The 22,053-nt window shown below is 40.7% G+C and overlaps 3 protein-coding genes across 3 annotated transcripts in view; 2 read left to right on the top strand and 1 right to left on the bottom strand.

The window, feature by feature from the left end:
- Positions 1-131: 131 nt before the first annotated feature.
- On the top strand, positions 132-2,173 carry LOC135945924 (LITAF domain-containing protein-like). The gene is made up of 3 exons (XM_065493872.1): positions 132-342; positions 1,740-1,905; positions 1,964-2,173. Exons 1-3 carry the CDS (start codon positions 264-266, stop codon positions 2,070-2,072), a joined length of 354 nt encoding a protein of 117 aa, XP_065349944.1. The 5' UTR covers positions 132-263; the 3' UTR covers positions 2,073-2,173.
- A 416-nt stretch (positions 2,174-2,589) lies between these two features.
- On the top strand, positions 2,590-8,415 carry LOC135945923 (lipopolysaccharide-induced tumor necrosis factor-alpha factor homolog). The gene is made up of 3 exons (XM_065493870.1): positions 2,590-3,116; positions 5,779-6,004; positions 7,429-8,415. The coding sequence occupies exons 1-3, from the start codon at positions 2,984-2,986 to the stop codon at positions 7,529-7,531; spliced, it is 462 nt and encodes a 153-aa protein (XP_065349942.1). The 5' UTR covers positions 2,590-2,983; the 3' UTR covers positions 7,532-8,415.
- A 421-nt stretch (positions 8,416-8,836) lies between these two features.
- Positions 8,837-22,053, bottom strand: part of hiw (highwire) — a 52,295-nt gene continuing 39,078 nt past the window's right edge. The window contains exons 27-56 of the mRNA XM_065493867.1: positions 21,327-21,549; positions 20,565-20,771; positions 20,225-20,401; positions 19,750-19,956; positions 19,210-19,584; positions 19,016-19,154; positions 18,620-18,805; positions 18,412-18,574; positions 18,118-18,353; positions 17,848-17,910; positions 17,618-17,787; positions 17,320-17,566; positions 16,825-17,131; positions 16,176-16,459; positions 15,838-16,119; positions 15,185-15,625; positions 14,356-14,870; positions 13,788-14,087; positions 13,290-13,680; positions 13,029-13,225; positions 12,806-12,973; positions 12,418-12,687; positions 11,982-12,133; positions 11,699-11,921; positions 11,419-11,643; positions 10,273-10,947; positions 9,982-10,170; positions 9,803-9,922; positions 9,593-9,746; positions 8,837-9,230 (exon numbers count right to left, since the gene is read on the bottom strand). Coding sequence (XP_065349939.1) covers positions 9,115-9,230; positions 9,593-9,746; positions 9,803-9,922; positions 9,982-10,170; positions 10,273-10,947; positions 11,419-11,643; positions 11,699-11,921; positions 11,982-12,133; positions 12,418-12,687; positions 12,806-12,973; positions 13,029-13,225; positions 13,290-13,680; positions 13,788-14,087; positions 14,356-14,870; positions 15,185-15,625; positions 15,838-16,119; positions 16,176-16,459; positions 16,825-17,131; positions 17,320-17,566; positions 17,618-17,787; positions 17,848-17,910; positions 18,118-18,353; positions 18,412-18,574; positions 18,620-18,805; positions 19,016-19,154; positions 19,210-19,584; positions 19,750-19,956; positions 20,225-20,401; positions 20,565-20,771; positions 21,327-21,549 — 7,402 coding nt within the window. The 3' untranslated portion in view covers positions 8,837-9,114. The remainder of the gene's footprint in view (positions 9,231-9,592; positions 9,747-9,802; positions 9,923-9,981; positions 10,171-10,272; positions 10,948-11,418; positions 11,644-11,698; positions 11,922-11,981; positions 12,134-12,417; positions 12,688-12,805; positions 12,974-13,028; positions 13,226-13,289; positions 13,681-13,787; positions 14,088-14,355; positions 14,871-15,184; positions 15,626-15,837; positions 16,120-16,175; positions 16,460-16,824; positions 17,132-17,319; positions 17,567-17,617; positions 17,788-17,847; positions 17,911-18,117; positions 18,354-18,411; positions 18,575-18,619; positions 18,806-19,015; positions 19,155-19,209; positions 19,585-19,749; positions 19,957-20,224; positions 20,402-20,564; positions 20,772-21,326; positions 21,550-22,053) is intronic.

The raw sequence follows: 22,053 nt of genomic DNA, 5'->3' as shown, positions 1-22,053 counted from the left end.
CCAGCAGTTTTGTCCGCATTTTGTAAAAGGACGGGGAATCGCGAGAAATCGTGACAACCACCATAGTGCCTCTATTATTGGCACGCAACAGACTTTGGCAGTGGGTGCGCTGAATACTGATCCCATATAGTTGCTACACTATTTTCAGTGCGCCGCTGGCACAAGTGTGGGGTGCGAGCGAGCATTTCATTGTGTGTAGTGCGATGCACGGCAATTGTCACTGATGAGAGCAAAATTTGCTACCTAATTACGCTACATAGCTTATGGAGATGCAGGAAAAGGTGCCCATGCCCAGTGCACCGCCATCCTACGAAGCCAGCCTGCAGCAACAGCCCAACCAGCGTGAGGAAGCATTTAACTGACTATATCTATATAGCCTTATATTTATTCGATATTCATTTTACAATGTTTAAAACTAATTGACGCACGGTTAAAATATGCGTTACTGCGAAAACGTTGAAAAATGCTTGTTGAATTGCATGGAGTTTTTATTCAGATTAAGTTGAACCTAAAATTTACCCAAGTAACAATCTGTAAGTTTTTTTTAGAAAATTGGCACGGCTAATCACACTGGATCTCTACTTGAAATCTTTGTTTATTTTTGATAAAGGAGGAATCAAAATCTGCCGTGGAAAATAATCAAAGAACAGTGCTCTAAATTTTCAAAAACATTGGACACGCGCACAGTCAAATTTTGATTCACTCTTTACTTTTAGTCATGTCTTAGTTGTGTTTTCAACCCAAAGTAGGCTTTAAAAAGAAGTAAATAATGCAAATCAGTGTTGCGCTTGTTAATCCAACTTTAGGGGACGTTAATGTCGTAATGCTGTAAACAGAAAATTTAAGAAAATCATTTTTACTGTTACAACAGATATAAAATACGGCTAAAAATATTAAAATTTTCCAGGTTGCCGTTTAAATTTGTGAGAAAAATTCTTCCGTGCTAGTCATTTATGGTGAGCACTTTTAAAAATCATGATAAAGAGATTATTATTATTATTTATTCGACCAGATATCAATGGATATTTTTTATAGCTAGCTCTCTGTTGAATAGATCAAAGAGAGTATGTCGAAATCAAGCGTCCGAGAAACCGTTACATTTTTTCAGATTTTGGACAAAATCTAAAATTTAACTGTTCTTTGGTCCTGATTTAATTATTGTATACTGTACATTGTTTAGAACTGTTGCTAAATTCAACAAATGATTGACTCAATGAATCCCTGCTATTAAGTTCCATTTTGAAAACTGTATTTTAAAGCATTTAAAATCTAGCTAAGAGAAAATTTGATTTCTATCAAATTTTGATTTTACTCTGCTATCAATTAGGTCCATTTATTGAGTTATTACATGCATGAAAATGATTAATTTGAAAACGACGAGTGATGAAATTACCGAAATTACCATAGCGCTGCCAGTATCATGATTTAGTTTCCTGAAAAATTGAAGCTATATGGGGAAAAAATTTTATTTTCTTATTATTGTAAGGTTAACTCAACTGCTATTGCGTCTTTTTTAACATTTATCATTATTTTCCAATTTCATCTTTTGTAAAAAGGGAATATGAGATTAAACTGAATTAGGACTTAAATAAAGCAGTATAGAAATCTATTAGCTAAAGAGAGTGATCAAAAACTATTAACACGTTTTTCCTTTAAATATTTTCCTGCTTTTACTGATCTCGACGATGTTGCCACTCATATGAAAGTGCAAATTTGTAATAATACCAGGTTGATTTCAGCTGTGCAGCCTTCCTCCGCGCAAGAGTTTGTGATCATCAGCGCGGTGCTGAACAGAACCCCGATCAGGGTGACCTGTCCCAACTGCATGGAAAACGTGGTGACCATAACTGAGGAGAAGCCGCGCCTCCTCGCCCACATCATCTGCGGAGCTCTCGTGGTTTTTGGGTATTCTTCGCCACTGACTGAATTTTTTTCTTTGTTCATTCGACTGAGCATTTTGAAGGTGTTGGTTTTGCTGCTGCTTGCCGTATTGCTTTGACTCGCTCAGAAAGGTGGAGCATACCTGCCCCAATTGTGATGCTTTGGTTGGAGTTTACATCAGCGGCTTATAAGACTAATCTCTGCTGTACCATTCCTTCATCCTTGTGACTTACTTGTAATTTTTAAAATTTGCCAATTAAATTCCGACCTTCTTTTCAGAAAAAAAAACAAATTGTTTTTAAGCAGCTTTCCATATTATTATGTATAATTTAAGGGAAATTTAAGAGATTTTTTTTAAAGTTTGTTAAGCTGCGTAGAGTGATAAATTATCTTCGTGGTTATTAAAAATTAGAGAAAAGTCAAGTTTTTTTATTACAGAATAATTAAAAACAGTTCTACAAAAAGGAAAAAAAGTACTAATTAATAATTTATGCTATATAATGGCTCAATTATTTTGTACTGTACGCTTTCTTGCTTATCAATTTCGCTGACAGCAACGCTATTCTGTTCGTTCTGTTCATAGAAATTTAGATAAAATTAAATTAAATTTGGTTTTTCGATTTATCGAGGTGTTTTCTGTTTACTTAATGCTAGGACTTCAGCATAATTTACATAATTTATAATTTGAAGATTGGTGGGTGTATTTTTCGTATTTTTATTTTTCGTATTTTTAGCTGTCGCAAAAGTCGCAATATAGAGAAGCAGCATATTTATATAACTTGCAATAAGAGTGAATGCTAAACAAATTTGAGCAAGATGCTAGCAAGCGGAGAGGATCTGATTGTGAGAAAGAGAACGCGGACAGGACACTGGACACTGGACGGATCATACCAACTTCCCTTCCCGCCAAAATGATGCCATCAGTGGCGCTGTTTCTCGGCGAGTATTGAAGCGAACTATCAGTGGCGCCGCCCCACCCAGATTCGCAGACAGGAAAACAACACAAAGTCACAAACAGGCCTCGGCCGTAGTACAAAGTGAAGGTCGTCAGCCGTCAAAGCACCTTTTATCGACCGGTCTCGTCAGGTCGGCGAACATCCTCATGCATCAGCCGTCCGCCCCGTTCGAAGGGAAAATGCAGCCACCGAACGCACCCCCGTCGTACCACGAAGCCATCGGCGGAGGTCCCGGCCCCGGCAACGTCGGCTGGAACGTGCCGCACACTGGAGGCACCAGTAAGTTCATTTTATCATGCTGAATGCGAATCCTTTTTTGCTTGTGCGAGCGCGTATGTAATTGTTGCGTGCTTGGACCCGGTCGCTTATATACATGTTAATTACGTCTGGCTCTATGTATGTATACATAAAATTATAGACTCTTCGCTGCCGAAGAGGAAAATATTCAAAACAAAACTTGAAATCTCTTCCTTATGAGACTAAATTATTTGAGATGATACTAAAGCTTCGTAAGATTTTTTGCGAGACTGCGTCATTCAGCGAAATACAGTAGTGCCTTTCCGTATTTAAATACATTATTAGCTATGTAGTGCGGGCACATATAAGCTACTCACAATCACGTGCTGGTGCCTGTAGGACGTGTAGGACACCGAAATGTTTTTCGAGAAATTACGGTATGATATATGTACCACAATATTTATTTAACTATAGTATCATATTACAATATCAAACGATTTCACTTTCACTCAACAAAGATCAATATTTTTCTGATAAAGAGCTAAATGAAATCTTGTGGAAAATCTTTCTGCTCAGGAAATCGTTTGTTGTATGATATATCAAAATAATATTAATTGTAATAATTCAGACTTTTCTTCCAATAATGTTTTCGTATTACCTTTATTTTCCTTCACAAATTTGGTGTACAGTTCTGTCAAATTATAAATATATTTTCTTTACGAAATAATGACTTTAAAAAGTTTTGACTGACGTCTGCAATGTTTTGAATTTCTTTCGGCTGATAAATAAATCAGTTTTGAAAGCAAGTTAAGTGCATGTATACTTTTATTATATTAAATTTACTCACGAACAAACGGAAGCATTGAAGGAAGTTGAGTTTAGGACACTCTTTAGCATCTTCTTTTGGCAATGCCTTGAGGTCAGCATGACGCATGAAAACACGACAACGGAGCCATTATAATTATTTGATGAGCAAAAAATATATGTCGGGGTCTGCACGCACTGCATACCGAAACCAGACCAAAATAAATTTTAAAATCAGTAGTTAAGATAACAAATGCCCAAAAATTTTCGGAAAAATACTAGAAATCAAATGAAATTTACCTTGATTGGCTATAACATTTTAAATTGTTCATCTCAACCATGTTTCGGCCGCATTTGGAGCCTTTTTTGGCATCCATGATCCAAGATCAGAAGATGCGGCTGAAAGCAGAAAACGGGTTGAAAATAATTTATCCGGCATTTTACAATTAATTTGACTAGACTGGGCGAGTTTGTTCAATTTTTATCCTTGATAAGTAATTTTTAAATTGGAAAGGGGTGAATTAGAGGTAGATTAGGTAAGGTAATTTCTAACATTTAGAGTCAGCTACGGTGTAAAAATCGCAGGAAAAATGATTTATGGCAATCATTAATCGTTGACTAGTTGTCCAACGGAAATTATTTTTGCGGCATGAACATTGACATTTCATTCTCCAAATGCGTGATTGAACTAACTAAAATTGTTTAACAAATTTTTATGATTATTTCAATCATTTTCTAAGACGATTGGAGGAGGGAGAGGAGGGTATAAAAAGGGGTGGGGAAACAGCACCCTCAAAACCTTTTTAGACCGTCAGGGAGTACCAAGGGAGAATGCAGTTTTGGCAATTTTGATCAGCAGAAGCCGAGACCAAGATCTCGCGTGCTTTTGATATTTCGATTTTCGACTCAAAGCCGTGCATTTTTTTTACCTTTAACCAGGAAAAATCTCATTAACAAAATATCTGTCGCCGTCGCAAAAATCTCAGGTTAGGTTAATATTACAGTTTTGAGCATTTTTTTATGTTTTGCTTGAAAATTTTCCGAAATTTTATTTTCAACTAGAAATTAAAAATGTGTGACTTGTGACCTTGACCTTTGGCCTACCAAATTTTTTGGCCAAAACGTTACTTCAGATGAAGTTTGATTCAACTCGATATCTTCAATAGACTCCAAGATATGTTCGATTATTTTTTTCACAAAACCGTAAAATCCGGGAAGTACTAAAAAATTAAGCAAAATATTCTTTGGGTCACCAACTTTTACATAATGTGAAAATCAGGAAAAACAAGACAGTGATAGATGACGGTAAAAATTTATTTGAAATGTTTCTGATGTTTTCGCACATTTATTTTCTATCACAAATGTGGTTTACAGTTCTGTTAAATTATAAATAATTTATTTTTACGAAATATTGACTTTAAAAAGTTCTGATTGACGCCTGCAATGTTTTGAATTTCTTTCGGCCGATATATAAATTGTTAATAATCAGTTTTGAAAGCAAGTTTAGTGCATATAGTACTTTTTTTTATATTAAATTTACTCACGAACTAACGGAAGCATTGAAGGAAGTCGAGTTTGCAATCTTAGTGGTAAAAATATGATTTTTTTCCACTTTCAAAGCTTTGATAGTAACCAAACTAGTTGACTAATGACAGAAGCAGCTAATTCTGCTAAATCTATTTATATAAACAAATGATTTTATAGACAACGTTTAGTTGTACACGATTTGTGTTTAATATAATTTGATTTGAAATGTTTCTGATTTAATTTCCTCAACAAACACGTTTTGCAAAATATCCTTTCTTCAAGCACAGATCGCCGCCAAGGTTGTTCTTCATGATAGGAATTCAACTTAAAAAAATCAGTCCTTTTCTGAGAAATTTCTGATTGTATGTTTCAGCTCAACCGATCATGAATGTGCAGCCGCTGCATCCGGCGCCGTCCCATACCGTGCCCGGCGGCGGCGGCCCCATCGTCCATCAGATGCACGTTGTTAACGTGGTGATGGTGGGCCCGAGTCCGATCCACACCGCCTGCCCCAACTGCGGCGCCGAGGTCAAGACCATGACCGTCACGACGCCCAAGTCGATGGCCCACCTTGGATGTATCGCCCTCTGCCTCACTGGGCATGTTCTTTTTTCTTTTCAATTAACTTGTCTGATAAAAATCGTATTAAAAATTAAATTTATTTATTTCTCGGGGAGTGCGAGTTTAGTTCAAAACTGGAATTATTGAAATTTTAGTTTGTGAAAGGCCTTTAAAATATTCTGCTGGTAAATGTGCTCGAAAAATATCTTGCGGTAACTGTAATGAATTGCGACCAAAATTTAATAAACATCTTTTCCCCCTTTCTAATACTTATTACCATGGCCACCTTGAAATTCCCGTTCAAAAGAAAACAAATTACTAAAAATGTCAATTTGAAAAATATTGACAATTTTATCAGCTTTAAGAATAATATATATAAAAGGTTATAACTGTTATTAATTATTTTAATAATATCAATATAACTATAGTGGCGACTGCATTACACTCCATGGTAAAATATCCTAGAATTTTTAGAGAGTAAAGTTGACCCTTCAATCGATTATTCTCTTCAAGGGGAGTCTTTATTCTGAAAATCATTACGAATGAACAAAACTTATATTTTTAGACTGATTTTAATGTTTTTTCCTAAAATGTTTATGCAGTCCGTAGCTAGAAATAAAATAAATATCACAAAAGTGAACACATTTGAGGAAAACAAATTGCATGTCAAGGCGAAAGGATACTTATGGTTCCCTTGAGGAGCACCAAAGTGTTATTTGTTCCAGCCCAAAGCGTTGTTACCGCCATATTAAAATTTAACTGTGTGAAAAAAGTGAAATGAAAATGTATTTAAAATGATAATTACTTTTGTAGGCTTTATGTGAACATTGACAGAAGCATAGATTTGCACGCAACAGCAGAACGTACAGCAAGACCATGCACTCAAATTCTAATGAAATTGTTTATAGAGACAAATAATATCGGTTGAATAATTCTAAATTGGAATTCAAATACGAGAACAAATTATAAATTAAAAAAGTACGTATAAATTTTCCCGCTAATATTTGTACCAATTGCTTGAAATTACATGTTTCCAGTTACTCAGTTAGAGTAGGATTGTCCCAGAAATTAAAACCGTCGGAAATAAAACTGTTTGAATTCTTACAAAAGTTGATCAGAATTAACGGAATTCTAATACTAAGGTTTAGCAGAGAAGCCTATACTCTCTAGCTCTGATTAGAGTTGAGCTTTTTTCTGACGATTGCGACTACTTATGATACGTTTTGTACTATGTCCTCATAGAAGTTAATTAATCATGTACGTGTATTATTAAATACCAACGTAAATTTGAGATCAAGTTTCAAATCACTCTTTTTTACAATTTCAGACTTAATTTGGTAACCAAAAGACCAAGCCTTTTTTTGAACTATCTGGACCATTTTTTTAGTTTTTAGTTTAATTTGTCAAATAGTATTATCATTTAAATTCACTGATTTTTCATTGAATTTTTGACTGTCCGCAGATTCTGGTTCTGCTGCTGCTTGCCGTACTGCTTTGACGCGTGCAAAAAGACGGACCACACCTGCCCCAGCTGCAAAGCCTTGATCGGCACATACAACGGCTAGTTGTTCTCTGCGAGCGTATTCAAAACAAGATTTATTGTGATTTGAGGCACCATAATTTCACATTCAAATCTAATCGTTCCCTCACCTTGGCCACTGATAAGTTTACATACGTATACCAAATAATATTGCCAAAGTCATCTAGCCTTCTGCAAGATTTTTCACCTGATCCGTGTCATATTTTCCGATTGTCGATTACTCTTTGAGCTGTGCGCAGCGTCACAAACCTTCCTTTGATATTACCCCGCTCACCCGCTGAGAGAGATCTATACCGATGCAAAACCACGCTTAAAGAAACTGGCATATTATTAACTTTTTGTGTGGTCTAAAGTTGATATTTACACTAGACCTGATTAATTATTCTTAACGATTAAGTTGTAGATGTGTATGCTGCCTCTATAATGCTAATTCGCAAACAAGTTAACATTTGAACAGCAGATCATTTTTAATATTAAATTATGTTCCACTAAAAAATTAGTGTTACCAGTATTAAGTCATGGATTGAAGTGACGTAATTATGGCAACAAATAGGGACTGAGTTGCTCTAATGCTCTGAAGAACCTTAAAGATTTTCATTTGTAGATTCATGAATTTTCTTATTAACGTGGCATTTAGCTGACAGAATGTTCATTTGAAACCTATTATTCTTTTTCTTATTGACCTCGGTTGTGTATTGTTACTGCCGATGACTGTTTTCGCAAATCGCATGGTATAATCAACACTAACATGCTACAAATTTTTTGTATCATATATATACTGTTTAAAATACTATATGTGTGCTAATTAAAATTTCCTAGATAGTTACTTTTTAGATGTAAGATGAAGCAAAATGTTGTTCAGTGGCAGGACTCTGTTCGGGATATTAAATAAAAAAGTGTGAATCTAAATTGAGTGTTTTTTCATTGAAAACTAATTTCCCTTATCATTATTAGATTAATAGTTTTTTTTCAAACCGCATTAATGTACCCTTGGGACCCCTTGACCTTTAACGCTAAAAATCGATATTAATTAATTTTGCTTGCCACTTTAAAATCGATATATATGACAATCTGAAATTTTAATTTCTGCTTACACTGACAGAGAAAAGCAAATATTAGAACTTTACAGTTACCATTGTATGAATTAATTAACAAAAGTTACAAAACCGAAAGCCTGCAAATGCTATATTTTTCTAATCTTACTGAGAGCCCAAACATTTCTGTGCTCGCGCTTGTATTTAATCACTATCCAGTTGCCAGACCCAAAATACTGCCTATGAATTTTTATAAATAAAAAACTGACAAGGGTTTAAAGAAAAACAGCTGCAAGTTGTATGAATGTAAAGCGAAACGGCATCATTTATTCAGCTTTATCAAAACGTGTCTACATTGTTCTATTGGCACGAATTAACAGAGCAGAAATCAAGCACTCTCTTAAACAAAGATTATCCGTATTAATCAAAGCGTTGACGCAAACACATATTTATAATCACAGCTGAATTAAAACAGTAACAGCTAAAACAGTAATACCGTAACTATCAATGTACTGGGAAGCGAAATTCACAAAAGGGGAAACTTATTCAATTTGTTCGTGAAAAGCAAAACAGTTTAGAACGTGTGGGCGTTTCTGCAGACGCCGCAACCAAGCGCAAATTCCTCTCCAGTAGCGGGATGCTTGATGTGTAGCGGACACTCCTCGCCTTCCAGCTGCTTGGCTCTAGGGCCTACAAATAGAAGAAAAATAAACTGAGTATAAGGATAAGCAACAAACAAATCTGCACGAACACAAAAAAGTGATGTAAAATAATTAACTTGTAATCAAACTAACACACATCTGTAAATAAAAAAAAATGACAAAAATAGATGACTTAAAAAAGTAAAAGGAAAAATGTATGCGTGATTGATTTAATTTGAAAGTCATCTCTTTTTTGTGTCAAAGTAAGAATTAATAATTAATTTTTAGCAAAACACTTCAATACTATGCAATCTCCTGATTTTTTTTCTGACCGCAAGAAAAATTTTCTCCCTTTTTGCAACTAAATAGATACCAGAGCATAATTTATTCTACGTAGATTTTTCATCTTACCTGCTGGGCAGTGGGGGAGTTCGTGTTTGGGCAGGTTGGTGACCCGCTGGAAGTCGTCGTGGCACGCGTTGCAGAAGTGAGTGGTGCCAAAGCAGAAGAAAACGGCCACGGAGCAGCAGTAGCGGCACTTGTACTCCAAGAAGTCGGTTCCGTGCTGAAATTTAAGCTCATTCAATACACAAATTTTATAATTTTATAAGATGAACAAACCTTAGGACACATTTGGGCTCTAGACACGTCGCTGCACGCACCGCAAACAAGCTCCGAGGGGTCGTAGTCTTCGGTGATGCCAGCGTCTGCGTCGCACCTGGCTTCCCCGCCGTAGTAGGCCTGGAGGAAATAAATGATAAAAAAATGTTGAATTAACAAGAGGTAATTAGAAACGTCACCTTCTTGCATTTGAAGCAAACGTAGTAGGCGTATTTGTCCATGGCGTAAGCCGCAGGATCTTTGTGCGTCCGGCCGGCCCGGTTGAGGCCTTCGTACTCCAGGCGCATCAGGGCCTTTCGTCTCACATCCTCATACAGTTCCCTGATTGGCGCCAGCAGTATGTTCAGAACTGGGTGTTCCACGTCGCTCTGAAATTCAAGTTTTGATAATTTTTATAGAATGTTCCAGAACTTTGATAAGCAAATAAATATGTCCAGGAGACAAAATATTATAATCTCCTCCAAACTTACCTTACAAATAGGGCAGTGCGCAAAGGAAAAGGTGATCCTGGGCCCGGCCCAGCGCTTGACGAGCGCGTTCTTGCAGCAGTGCATGTGGAAGACGTGTCCGCACTTGAGCTGTACGGCGGGTGCGCAGGCGAGCGCGTCGGTGAAACAGATCATGCACATGTCATCGGCGTCCTGCTTGAGGTTGGGCTCGTCGGAGCAGCCGTGCAGGCAGGGCAGACACGGCGATTCGGCCTGCACGCCGCCGCACATGTGGCCGCACGCGTGCAGCCGGCTGCACGCGTTCTTGGCGTGCTCCTGGCACTCGTGGTCGGCGCACACGTTGCCGATGGCCAGCAGGCCCGACGAGCCGGTGGCGCCGCAGAAGCGACACACGCCGGCGGCCACGGTGCCGGCGGCGGCCGCCTTGGAGCGCGTGCCGCGCTCGCGGAACTCGACTAACGCCTTCAGGGTGCTCGAGTCGGCCAGTGCAAGCAGCCAGAACAGCTTCGTCCGTCCGCACCCCTCGTGCAGGTCCACCTTGATTGCCTCCTCCTCTTCCTTGCACACCTGCCGCTGGTGCAGCCGCGTCCGACGGTGCAGATGCAGCACGCGGTCGCACTCAGCGCACAGGTTGCCGCACGCGTTGCACTGGATGATCGCCGCCGTGTCGCCGTCGTCGTGGTTGCTGCACGTTGGCTGCATGAAAATTAAAATTTTGAATATATAATTTTTTGAATAAATTTTGAATAATTTTTAAATAAAATTTCTTAGGTTATAATGAATGGGGGTTCGACTGACGTTAATATTGTAATTTTTTATTTTTATGCTGGTTTATGTTTGTCATTATTTATTCTACTATGGTAATCGCTGGATCTTCATGGTATTTGATATTATTGTTAAACTCAATAAAAAAAATTTATCAATTTGCTGATTGACATTTTAAAAGGTCCAAGTAAAATAATTACAACAGCCACCAAATAATTAATGGAATGGATAATGGTCCTTTTGTGGGATCAATGTCATGTGTAGAATTGTTTTATGCAATTTGAGTTCAATTAGTCTGTTATGTATGCGTGAAAGTCAATATTATTTAAAAAAACAAATCATTTTGTTTACTTCTAGTTGATTGATTACAATTTGAATGTAAGAATTCCACATTTTACTCACCCTTGGAACGGTGGGCTGTCCCTCGGCTGCGCTCCACTGGCCAGAGGAGAGTCTCTCGACGTGGTCAGCGTCCAGCACGCAGAGTGAGGCGAGCGCTAGCCACAACGTAGGCGATGCAAGGCACTGTTGGGGAGATCTCGACGACTCCGGCAGTTTTGTTAGGTTTAGGATGTTTTCCGCCACGGCGCCTTTCGTCACGTCTGCCCACGCCTCGGACAGCTTCCCCTGTAAAATTACGCTTCAAATCTGTCCAAGAAAACAAAGCCTGGTGAAAACTTACGGCTGCCATGTCCTTGAGCAGACTGATGATGCCCTCGCTGAGCTTCCTAGAGTTGCAGCCGCGCATCCACCAGCGGCCCTGGCTCGGCGCTGACTTGATCGAGGTGGCTAGGGACGCGGTGCTGGTGCCCTTGGCCTGCGTCTCCTTGCCGCCGCCCTTCACCCTGACCTGCACGGTCAGTGACTTAGCGATAACGCTCAGGAAAACATCCAAAATGCCCATTCTGCGGGAAGTTTCGAGAAATTAATTTACTGGAATTATAAACTCAAGTTTTTTTGGCTACTTGTGCATGTCAAACTCGTTTTCAGCAACTCCATTTTTGTTTGAAGCTGTCACGATGCTGAAGTCTGCAGGTGGGAGTCGCTCCACGCCGAGAACAGCTGCTAAATGCTGAGGGGGGACTTCAGGTAGCATTCTCCGCAGCAGTGATGTTACCTTTGAAAAGATGATTCCAGTTAATTAATGAAATTTAGTTTCTAATTTAAGTAGAAATGTAAAAAGAAAAAAGATCTTATTAATTTCACGTTGAATTGAATTTAAATTATAAATGGAAGACGCGATTCTTGGATTTAAATAAGACTAAGCATCAATTTCTTCTTAAGTAAAAAAGCATGCAGCAATCCCAGAAGTGCCACTAGAAAATCTCGAAGTCTTAATAATCAAACCAACAAAAAATAAAGATGTTTCTTTTTTAAAATTAAAATGAAATTAACATTTACCTGTCTCTGGACCCTGGCAGAGCCAGTATGCAGTAGACTCAGGAGATCCTTCAGAAGTACGGTTTGCTGAGAGAGGTAGGCTCTGCCGACCGTTGAGCCGCTCAGCGCCAGCATCATGGACAGCATTTCGAAGCAGTACGTGTCTGATACGATTTTCTCGCCAGGAGCCACACTCTGAATCTGACTGCCTGCTGAGCAAAGGAAAGCCTCCCACTCCTCCTTGACTCGGCTGCTCTCACTCCTGATCGCCTGGACAATGTGCTGGCAGACCTGAAAATTCAATGAATACTAGAATTAAAATTTAAATTCTTCAAAAATTAAAAAAATCGCTTATGTTTTTGTTTAATTTCATAAAAAATTTATAAATAATTAATTAGCTGTGCCTGACCTGTCTCTGCAAGTTGGTAAGTTTGCTCCTGCTGAAGAGTATTCCAACCATGTGCTCCCTCAAGTCATTGCTCTCCTCTCCCTTGGTGTTTTCCCCGGCTTCGGCAGCGCCTTCCTCGCCACCGGCCACCTCTTCCATTTCCACGCCCTGAATTAGCTTTCCAAATACCTAGGCAAATCGATTTAAGTACACTGTTAACTCAGTGGTTATCAATGAAACTCACTTGAGAGGTGATCAATCTGAAAACCCTGAGTGTCTCGGCCTCACAATTTTTCTGCTGAATTGAAAGGGCACTGTGGTGCTTTGTTGTCCTGGCGCTGAGCTCCTGACCTTCAATATCACCAAGGATTCTAACCTGCCTGACCCTGAGTGTATTATCTGGACCCCTAAGCTCAATCCTAATCACGCTGTGATGGTTTTCTAAAAATGATCCAATTAATTTTAACATCAAAACAAACATTTTTTAATCATAGCTGAAGTTTACCTGGAATGATGCTTGAGATCCACCCTGAGTATCGAGTTTCGACGTCAACCTGAGTTAACTTGTAGAGTTCTTCAGCGTTTGGCCCAGATTGGAAGGAGATAATAGACACCTTGTTGGCCAAATCCCTGCAGTTGTCTATGTGCACGTAGACCATCTTGGGCCATGAGTTCTTGGCGCAAGTGACCATCAGGAATTTTGTTTTGTTCCTATCCTCGTCTGACGACTCCCAGAACGTCTCGGTTGAAAAGTCAGTAAGGCTAAACACCATTGCCTGTCGGCTGGAAGCTTTGATTTCCACATTCGCGGTCAGGTCCCGGAGTGTCTCGACAAAACAAGGCCCACTGGTGGTGGTAGAGAGGATCGAGTGGTGGCTCTCGTCAAACGCCTCCTCCTAAACACAAAACACATTGAAGTGTGTTCAAATCAATTGCTTCGTCCTAATTTTTCTTGGAAATATCAGATGGATGTAATAGAAATATAACATTAAGACGAACCAACCTCTTCAGTTCTGGAAAGGATTTTGCTGATATTGCTAAAGACGTGGCTCCTGTGGAGGAAGCTGTGGTCCGAGTGCCTGAACTTAATGCCCCAGCACCTGACTGCCATTTGCTGCAGAGCGGATCCCATGGGCAGGAGCAGCATCAGGTCGGCCACTGCCTGCAAGAGGCTGTGGAAGGCCGACGGTAGAGGTCTCACCGCGTCACCAGCCACCGCGAGGTCGCTCAATGGATGTTCGCATACGGCGTGCAACTCGTGGTCTTCGAATTTTCCAATTCTGCCTAGTTCGTTGTCCATTGGCTGAGAGGAAAATTAAAAATGTTTTTATCCTTGGATCTATTTTAAATTGTTAAAAAGTTTTGATAATAAATAAAATGGATAAAGCTCATTCAAGGTATAAAAATGTCAATATATTTTGAAAATTTGATGCAAAAAATGGATTTTTCAGTTAAACTAGGCATTATTCTACCATGAATTGACTTTAAATTGGTTGAATTTTCTTATCGTCATCAAGATATTGATTTTGCATTAACACACAACAAATGGTAAATTGGTTTAAGTTTCTTACCTGTTCAGCAATGGCTCCACTGTACTCGGATGCGGGAGTGAGGGCAGCGACGAACCACCAGAGCAGGTCGTGTAGACAAGTGGGCTGCGTGACACTTCTTAGGAGCCAGGTGAGGGCCTGCATGGCGTAGACCCTGCACGCGGCCTTCCTGATGGCCTGCTTCATGGCCAGCTGCAGACTCTCAAGGTTGTGCTGCTGCATGACAAACTCCATCACGGGCCGCTCCATCAGGTCGCAGCGGGGTTTGGGGGCGTTGTTCTCGTCCGTGGTGGACAGGGTGCAGCTCAGGTCAAAGGGAACCAGCTTTTGCAGCGCAGCTGACGGGTGGCAAAGAAGCGAGCTGCCAGCCTCATTGGGTTCGCCGCTCGAATTGTTGCGTTTACGCACCAGCCGGCCGCTCTGCCAGTCTTTGGTGCCCATTGAGATGGAGCGATGGAAGGGTCGGCCCCTCAGGCTGTCCTCAGAGTCGCTTAGGGGACAGTCGGACACCGGCCGGACACTCTTTGACTCCATTCCTACATAAATGAAAAGTATGAGACTACCAAGCAATTCTTTCTCTTAACGAAAATTATACACAAGTGATCCAAAGGGATCTTAAAATAGTTTTAAGAAGTAAACGGTAATGAAAATCTGACTATTTTAAAATCTCTTTGATAAAAAGTACAACATCCTCTTCCTGACTTAAATAGTTTATAAAAAATTCAAATTTTAAGAAAATACAATATCACAGCCAAAACAATTCAGAAACTGCGATGATTCATTAATTTAATATTCAAATTGAGTTATTATGTGGAGGCTTTTAGCTTTTAGCATGATTATCGATACATACCTTCTAGGTATCTATCAAGGCCCTCTTCCCCGTTCTTCCGGAGTGTTTCAGCCAGCAGGTGCTCCTCAGCCAGGTGTCTGACCTGAGCAGGACTGACTCCAAGAGTTGAGAGACACTGGAAGCCAGGCAAACCAGATGGCAGACTGGGAAACGGTCCGTCCTCCTGCTCGGAGACGGAAGGCATTCCATGGGGGCTCCTCCTCAGAGGCGGCGAGCATGGCGGCGGATCTCTTGAAGACGCGCTCGCTAGTTCCAGCAGGAACATTGCGTTGTTCTTCATGACCACGTGACTCTCCTGCAGCAGCATCGGGGAGAGCAGCTTTGATGTAACCTTTTTCTTTGACTTTTTGTGCCCGCTAAGTGAGTCTTTCCTCTGCTGCTTCCGCTGCTTCAGGTAGCGCTCACGGCACGTGTCACAAATCAAGTACCAAGTGCTCCCAACTAGAAAAATAACACAAAATTAATAATTAAAGAAAATCTAGGAAATTTAAGCTTGAACATTTATAAATGAGCCCAAATAATTCTATTACCAATGAAATTCAGATATTTTTAGAAAGACGTAGCAATCTAAAAAATAATTATCTTGTTTCAAAATTTCAATTTTTTTAAATTTATTGTACACCATCCTTTTTTTGAAAAAATAAATCACAAACCTATTCCACCATCACCGCAGTTTCCTGCCCAGCCAACGCAAAAGTTGCCACCTGAGTTGTAGCCCTTCCCTCCAGCACTCTCCCCGCAGCCAGGATGGCAACTCTTCATGTGGAATGTGATTGGTTGGGGGAAGGAGCCACCGCAAAGTTCACACACAGTCTCTCTTTGCGGTAAGCCTGGAAGTCGGCCTGAAATTTCCTGCGACTTGACCACCGTTCCGATCGGCCTCCAGTCCTTTTTCTTCCTTCCCCTCTTTTCACCCTCCTTCTTCTCTTTTGAGCCTGCAAACAAAATCAAATGAAGACTTGACTTGAAAAGAGACAAGAATTCATTTTACTAGTAGGCTGATTTGATGAGCTCTGCGCTGCCTTGCCGCTTTCAGTCCTTCTCAAAACCACCGACGCAGTCATGGGAGATTGCATGACCTCTTGCCTTTGAATTGTCCTCAAGCATCCCTTGCTCAATTCTTCCCACAGCAACACCAGCGACCGCAAGGCGGGTGGCAAAACTGTTACAGCAGCGCCGGCAGTGCTTCCTGCCTCAGACGTGGGCTCCTCTTCTCGTATGGCACCTGCAGAATCGTGCTTTTTCCTGCGATTTGCATTGGCGTTTGCAGCACACCTGTGAAAATCACAATAGTTTGAAATTGACATCAAAAGCAGATTTTTTACATGAAGAAAAATATAATATGATCAATCTTGACATTTAGGTATTTGAATGGAAAGAGATAAAAAAACTATCAAATGGTAAAAATGGAACAATCTTTTATTTTTTTTTCATAGCATAATAATTATCGCTGTGCCGTTGTGGCACATAGTATTTGATTTTTAGATCATTCTCTCAAATTTCAAAATCAAGAAAATTAACTGTGGTCAAAATTATAGTTTATAGAGCAGAAAAGTCATTTGGTAAAATTTTTCTCCTATTCTTATTTTCACAACTTAAAAATCAAGAGAAATTAACTTGGTCCGCAATAGAAAGTTTACCTTGTCAAGGTTTCCAACGTAGATGGCTGGATGTGGAGGTAGTTGCTGGCAGATACCTCAACAGAGTGTCTCTGCTTGACCTTGTCCAAGTTGGAGCTCAGTGAGCTCTGCTGTCTTGTGATGACCAAAGCTCCTTGCTTTGGCAATCCAGGGTGGAATTTAAGGAAGGAGGCGCAGGCCATGGCGTCATGAACCAAGCCCTCGTGCCAAAGAAAAGCGGCAAATACAGCACGCAAGCACTCGGCCACAGATGGGGCGATCGCCTCTTTCACTGGCTCTTTAGCCAAAGGATGAGCTGGACTAGTTCCTAAATAAAAAAAACTCATGTTTATAGAAGAAAACTTTGAAGCAATTCCATTGAAATGGTTTTTGCATTGCATTATGAAATATTGAGAACACAATAAAATTTATAATTAAAAATACAAAGAATCATTGAGGCGAGGTTCGCATTTTATGCTGGCAATTTTTCATTTTTATTATGCAGATGTTGATTACCTCTATTTCTAGATCTGTGGTGATGCTCTTTTGGTGAGTTAGCCCTTCTGCTGCGGTTACTTGAGTTTGGGACATTTTTTGAGCTGGACCGCTCTTTCCTCACCGGCTTTGGAGAAATCCGAACCGGGACTGCCGTCGCGGCTCCCAAACTGTCACCCACGTTGAAATGAAGAGAACTTTTCAGACTGCCATCTGGACTAGTTTGTGTGCCGGTCTGAGTGAGTTTTGGACTGCCAGTAGTCTGATCCTGTAGTATTTAAATGTAATTACATGTCGGAAAAAAGTCAGATTATCTTACGACAAGCTGGCCATGCAGGCTGTTTGGACTCTCAGACCTCATTTGCAGGGAGCTGTTGCTAGGGCTGTGCGAGAGGTCTCTAGTTAAAGAGGATAAGAGGGCACTAGTGTCGCTCTGAGTGGAGCCTCTTCGGCCGCTCTCGGCGGTGGTCATATTGCCTGGCGCTGAAACTGTCATTGTGAGAATTTTGATGTAAAAAATTACTGTGTGGTGCGGGAAAGTTTAACTACCTAATGGGGAAACTCCAATGCTTTTTGGGGATCCGCCGCTGCTGGCAACGCTGTCTAATTTTCCTATAAGGGATCAAACCTACATTAATGCAGTTATGGACAAAATAATTAATTTGTGTCTGGTTCAGTAGATTATTCTTGCTAGGGCCAACACATCAAACACATTAAATATGAAATTTTAAAAGAAAGCGAAAGAAAATGTGAAAATGATATTAAAATATATCGTCTAACTATAGCGCAAAGCACCTAATAACACAGCAAAAAACAAACCTGCTGGTGGAATGGGGACAGGACTGGAGCTTCTACTGCTGGCCTGGTGCGCGAGAATTGTTGCAGTACCTGGCAAAGGGGCTTTGGGGCTCGAGCTACGACTGGGCCTACGTGGGGTGCCAGGAGGCGTGACTCCGTTGCCATTGGCCCGAGACTCACCGATCGCCTTGACTAAATCTTTCACCGAGACTCCCATCAGCTCCGGAGGAAGGTCTTTGCTCGACATGCCAGTCACCCTGGAATTAAAGAAGTTAGGAATGGCAACTTCCATTTAAAAGTGCGTTTCTGCCTTACAGTTTGACAGTTGGACCAGGTGGGGGAGGGATTACAGGCGGAGAGCCTCTGGTGTCCACTATGGTTGGCGTGGATTCTCCTCGGAGCCACTTATTAAGGGCGCTGAACCTTCCAGCGCCAACAGATTGGGGTTTTGGCGCGATTTCTGGTTCTGTTTGTTTTTCTGGTTTGAGCATGGTGCGATGTAAGTTTGTGAAAGAGTACTCACTCTTTGAATCTAGAGAGCCAAACACAAACGGATTTCCAGTCATGCTGCCCGCAGAGCTCGCGGAGCCTGGCTCTTTTTGGGCAAAAGTAAAGGCATCTGCTCTGTTTTGCGCAGTGAAGTCAAAGGCTTTTTTCGGAGGCACGGAGAACGGATGATGGTCTCCTGGAGTTTTGTCAAGCCGGCAATCTAAAAAAGAATATTTTATAATATTAAAATTCCGACCTATTAATTTTTAATTGAGAAATTTACGCAGCATAAGATACGTGGAATTTTTATTTAACCTTATCATATTTCCCCACATTTAACTGTCCAATAATTGATTAGGAAATAAATGAAAATGCATTAATCCAGACTTTTCTGCAGCTTAAGCAATGAAAAAAATGTTATATTATTTACCATTGGCCAATTCATGTTGAAGGTAAACGACATCACCCTTGCTGACGGCGAGAGACCACGCTTCCCCATCAGTATTAAAGCAAAACTCCTTCTTGCTTTCGTGGTCCAACTGCACCCAAGTGCCTTCACTGTTCACATCCTGCACAGTCATGTTTAATTCCATCTGCGAAATTATTTCAAGATTCATGACTCACGTCTGCGACAATCATAGCTCGATTTCCAGCGACGAGCATCCCGACGGGTGGCGCGGTCATGCTGGGTCTGCTTCTGATGTTGTGGCCTGAAGCGCCGCATTTGACAACTTTGTAGAAACCGGGACCACCCGTTGGGGCTGGCGCCGACAGCTTCCTCTCCTTCAGCGGGCTCTCATTTGAGGACGTCTTCTTGACGCTCACCTTCCTGAAACCCTCATCAGACACGACTTTTGGCTCCTCCACTGGCACCAGGAGGGTTTTGCCCAGGTGCTGGTTGTACTGCAGACACCAGGCTTCAGGGTAGCTTGATGAGATGCCGTACTGACGCATTGAGTCATTGCCCAGGCGCACCCAAACACCGTCATCGTTGTGAATCTAAAAATATTAATTTTTAAAACCCAAATAAAAATTGCTCACTTCTACAGAATTTTTAAACCATAAAAAAATAAAAATTGACATTTGACGAATTTCATGTTAGATTCCAAACATGAAAATACTATTTTAAAAAATTGTTATAAGTAATTTGAAATATATTCTTACCTCATCTACAAAGCTGATTATGCCATTAACACCAACAGTTCCGATGTGTTCACTCTGCAGAGAAGGATGCGACCGAATTCTGAGACCAGCCGAAAACTTGGCCACATATTTCCTCAGTCTACTTGGTTGATTTGGAGTCTTTTTTATCACAGTGGTTGTAGGGGGTGCGATGCCCTGCGGGGCGTCTTTCACTTCCACCCGATATGCCTAAACATGGAAACTTTGTGGTAATCCCGAAGCAACAGGGTCCTCAATTTAGCAAATCAATATTCAAATCACATCAGACTCATTAGCAATGCTAGCAAAGGTCGATTGCACTGCCACCAAGGAGGGCTACGTCCTGTAAAGGAAGGAGAAAACAACCTTCCTGTGTTTATTTTGACGCCTGGCGTGTTGCGCGCCAAAAATATTAATGAAGCAAGCTACCGATTTGGCCACCGAGGTAAATAAGCGCCCAATTTGATGGAAATCTCACCTCTTCCAAGGGGTATCCGTCGACGGTGACCAGCACCATATACCATCCCGTGCTCGCTGGCGTCCAAGTCGCACTGTAGGTGCCGTCTCCGTTTGGGCGGACCAACATGTTTTCGCTCGTCCTCCGTAAGGTTGGAGACATGAACCTCAGCTCCTCAAAAGAGTAGTTTTCGTAGGCCTTGAGTAAAAAACATGATAATTTGAAAATTCATTTAATAATTTTATATTTAAAGGAAGTGTTTTCCTTTTATTAATTAATCAGGAATCTTAATTTTAGTGCAAAAAAAAGTTGCTTTAAATAGAATAATTTGGTTTCTTTTGCGGTTGCAAAAGTCGCTGACCTTCATAATACTGATGGAATGGTAGTGCATTTTTTCCTTAACAGTGACTTCGTATGGGACTTCAAGCGAGGGTTGGGGATGCCCTCCAAAGGAGAGCGCGTCGGGCATGCTGAATCGGCGGGACCTGCGGTTGACCGCTGCCGATCCGTTTGTGGTCGTCTCCAGGCCGATGTCTCCTTTGTCGATGGGGCTTGCCTTAACCTCGATCTGCAAAAAGTATAAGATTGTTGTATACTCGCCCGTCTCTATTTCCAGTCAATCATCAATGGCTGACAGAAAGCTGCTTCAGTTTCATTAAAGTGAGAAAAATTACAACGTGAAAAATAACACTCAATAGAGAGTTTTCATTTCTAAAACGGATGGATCATGGCAGTAAATTTGAGAAGGTTGAAAAGTAAGCTAAACAAAATTTCTAAGCAGGCAACAATGAATATCGAAATCGAAAAATGACATTAATCTATTGGTGTGCGAAGCCATTCTATCTTACAATTAGTCATAATTTTTAGAGTAAAAAATTAACAACTGGACATGTTGAAAAGTCTGCGTTTAAATCAATTTTATCGAAATTAAAGGACGATAATTTTAATATTAGGATAGAGGTTTAAACTGTTATGAGATCTTGTAAGTCAATGTCCGAAAAATCGGAATATCGGAATTGAAACACTAAAAAAATAAGCATTCCAATGAAAAACTGAAAACTGAGAACTAATCCTTCCCTTTTCATCATAAAAATGAAATTGTAATTTTTGAAAATGTATTTACTTTGAGGTTAGGTGCGTTGACCAGGTGTCCGTACTGGTCCTTGCTGAGGATGGTGACGATGGCGGGCCAGCCGCAGCGCATGTCGTCCTTGGAGTAGAGCACCTCGCAGCGTCGCGGCTCGACGAACGACTCGGGCTGCAGCCACCTGGCAAGCCGTCCTCCGCTCGTCCCTGGGGTGCATTGCACCAAGTCGCGCAAGAACTGACGCTCGATCGACTGGTAACTGCAATCAGGATTGCGATCAAAGGGTTATTAGATTGGCCACACGCGTTGATTAGTTAAGCTAATGAATGGCGCGAGAGGTGTCCATTCAGCACTACTTCAAACAGAGATGGATTAATAAATCTGCGAGCCTTTGTTTCGGCCGCTTTGTGTGGCCGCGAGGAATATTCCGCGAGCGAGTTGCGAGCCTCGGGAAAATATACGATCGCCCGCGGAGTGCCAACTTTTAATTGGGTGCTAAAACAAGGAATTTCTCAGCCCTTTGGGAGCCGCATTTTTGGCAGATTGTTCCCATTTTTCACTGTCCTGCTCATTCCCGTATCATATGTCAACAAACATGGTGAGAGGGCGCACATCTGTGAGTGTTCATTCATCCTCTCAATTCGAGTTTAACATAAAAAAGCATAAATAATTATTTAATCTGCAAGATTTTACAAACTATTGGTTGGGTTAAAATAAAAAATATTTGCATAGCATCGTAGCCTGAAAAATAAACGATTGTGCC

This window comes from Cloeon dipterum, chromosome X (genome assembly GCF_949628265.1).
Source record: "Cloeon dipterum chromosome X, ieCloDipt1.1, whole genome shotgun sequence".
Taxonomy (NCBI): Eukaryota; Metazoa; Arthropoda; class Insecta; order Ephemeroptera; family Baetidae; genus Cloeon; species Cloeon dipterum.
The sequence above is the reverse complement of the archived record's forward strand: the minus strand, read 5'-3'. Positions and strand labels throughout refer to the sequence as shown.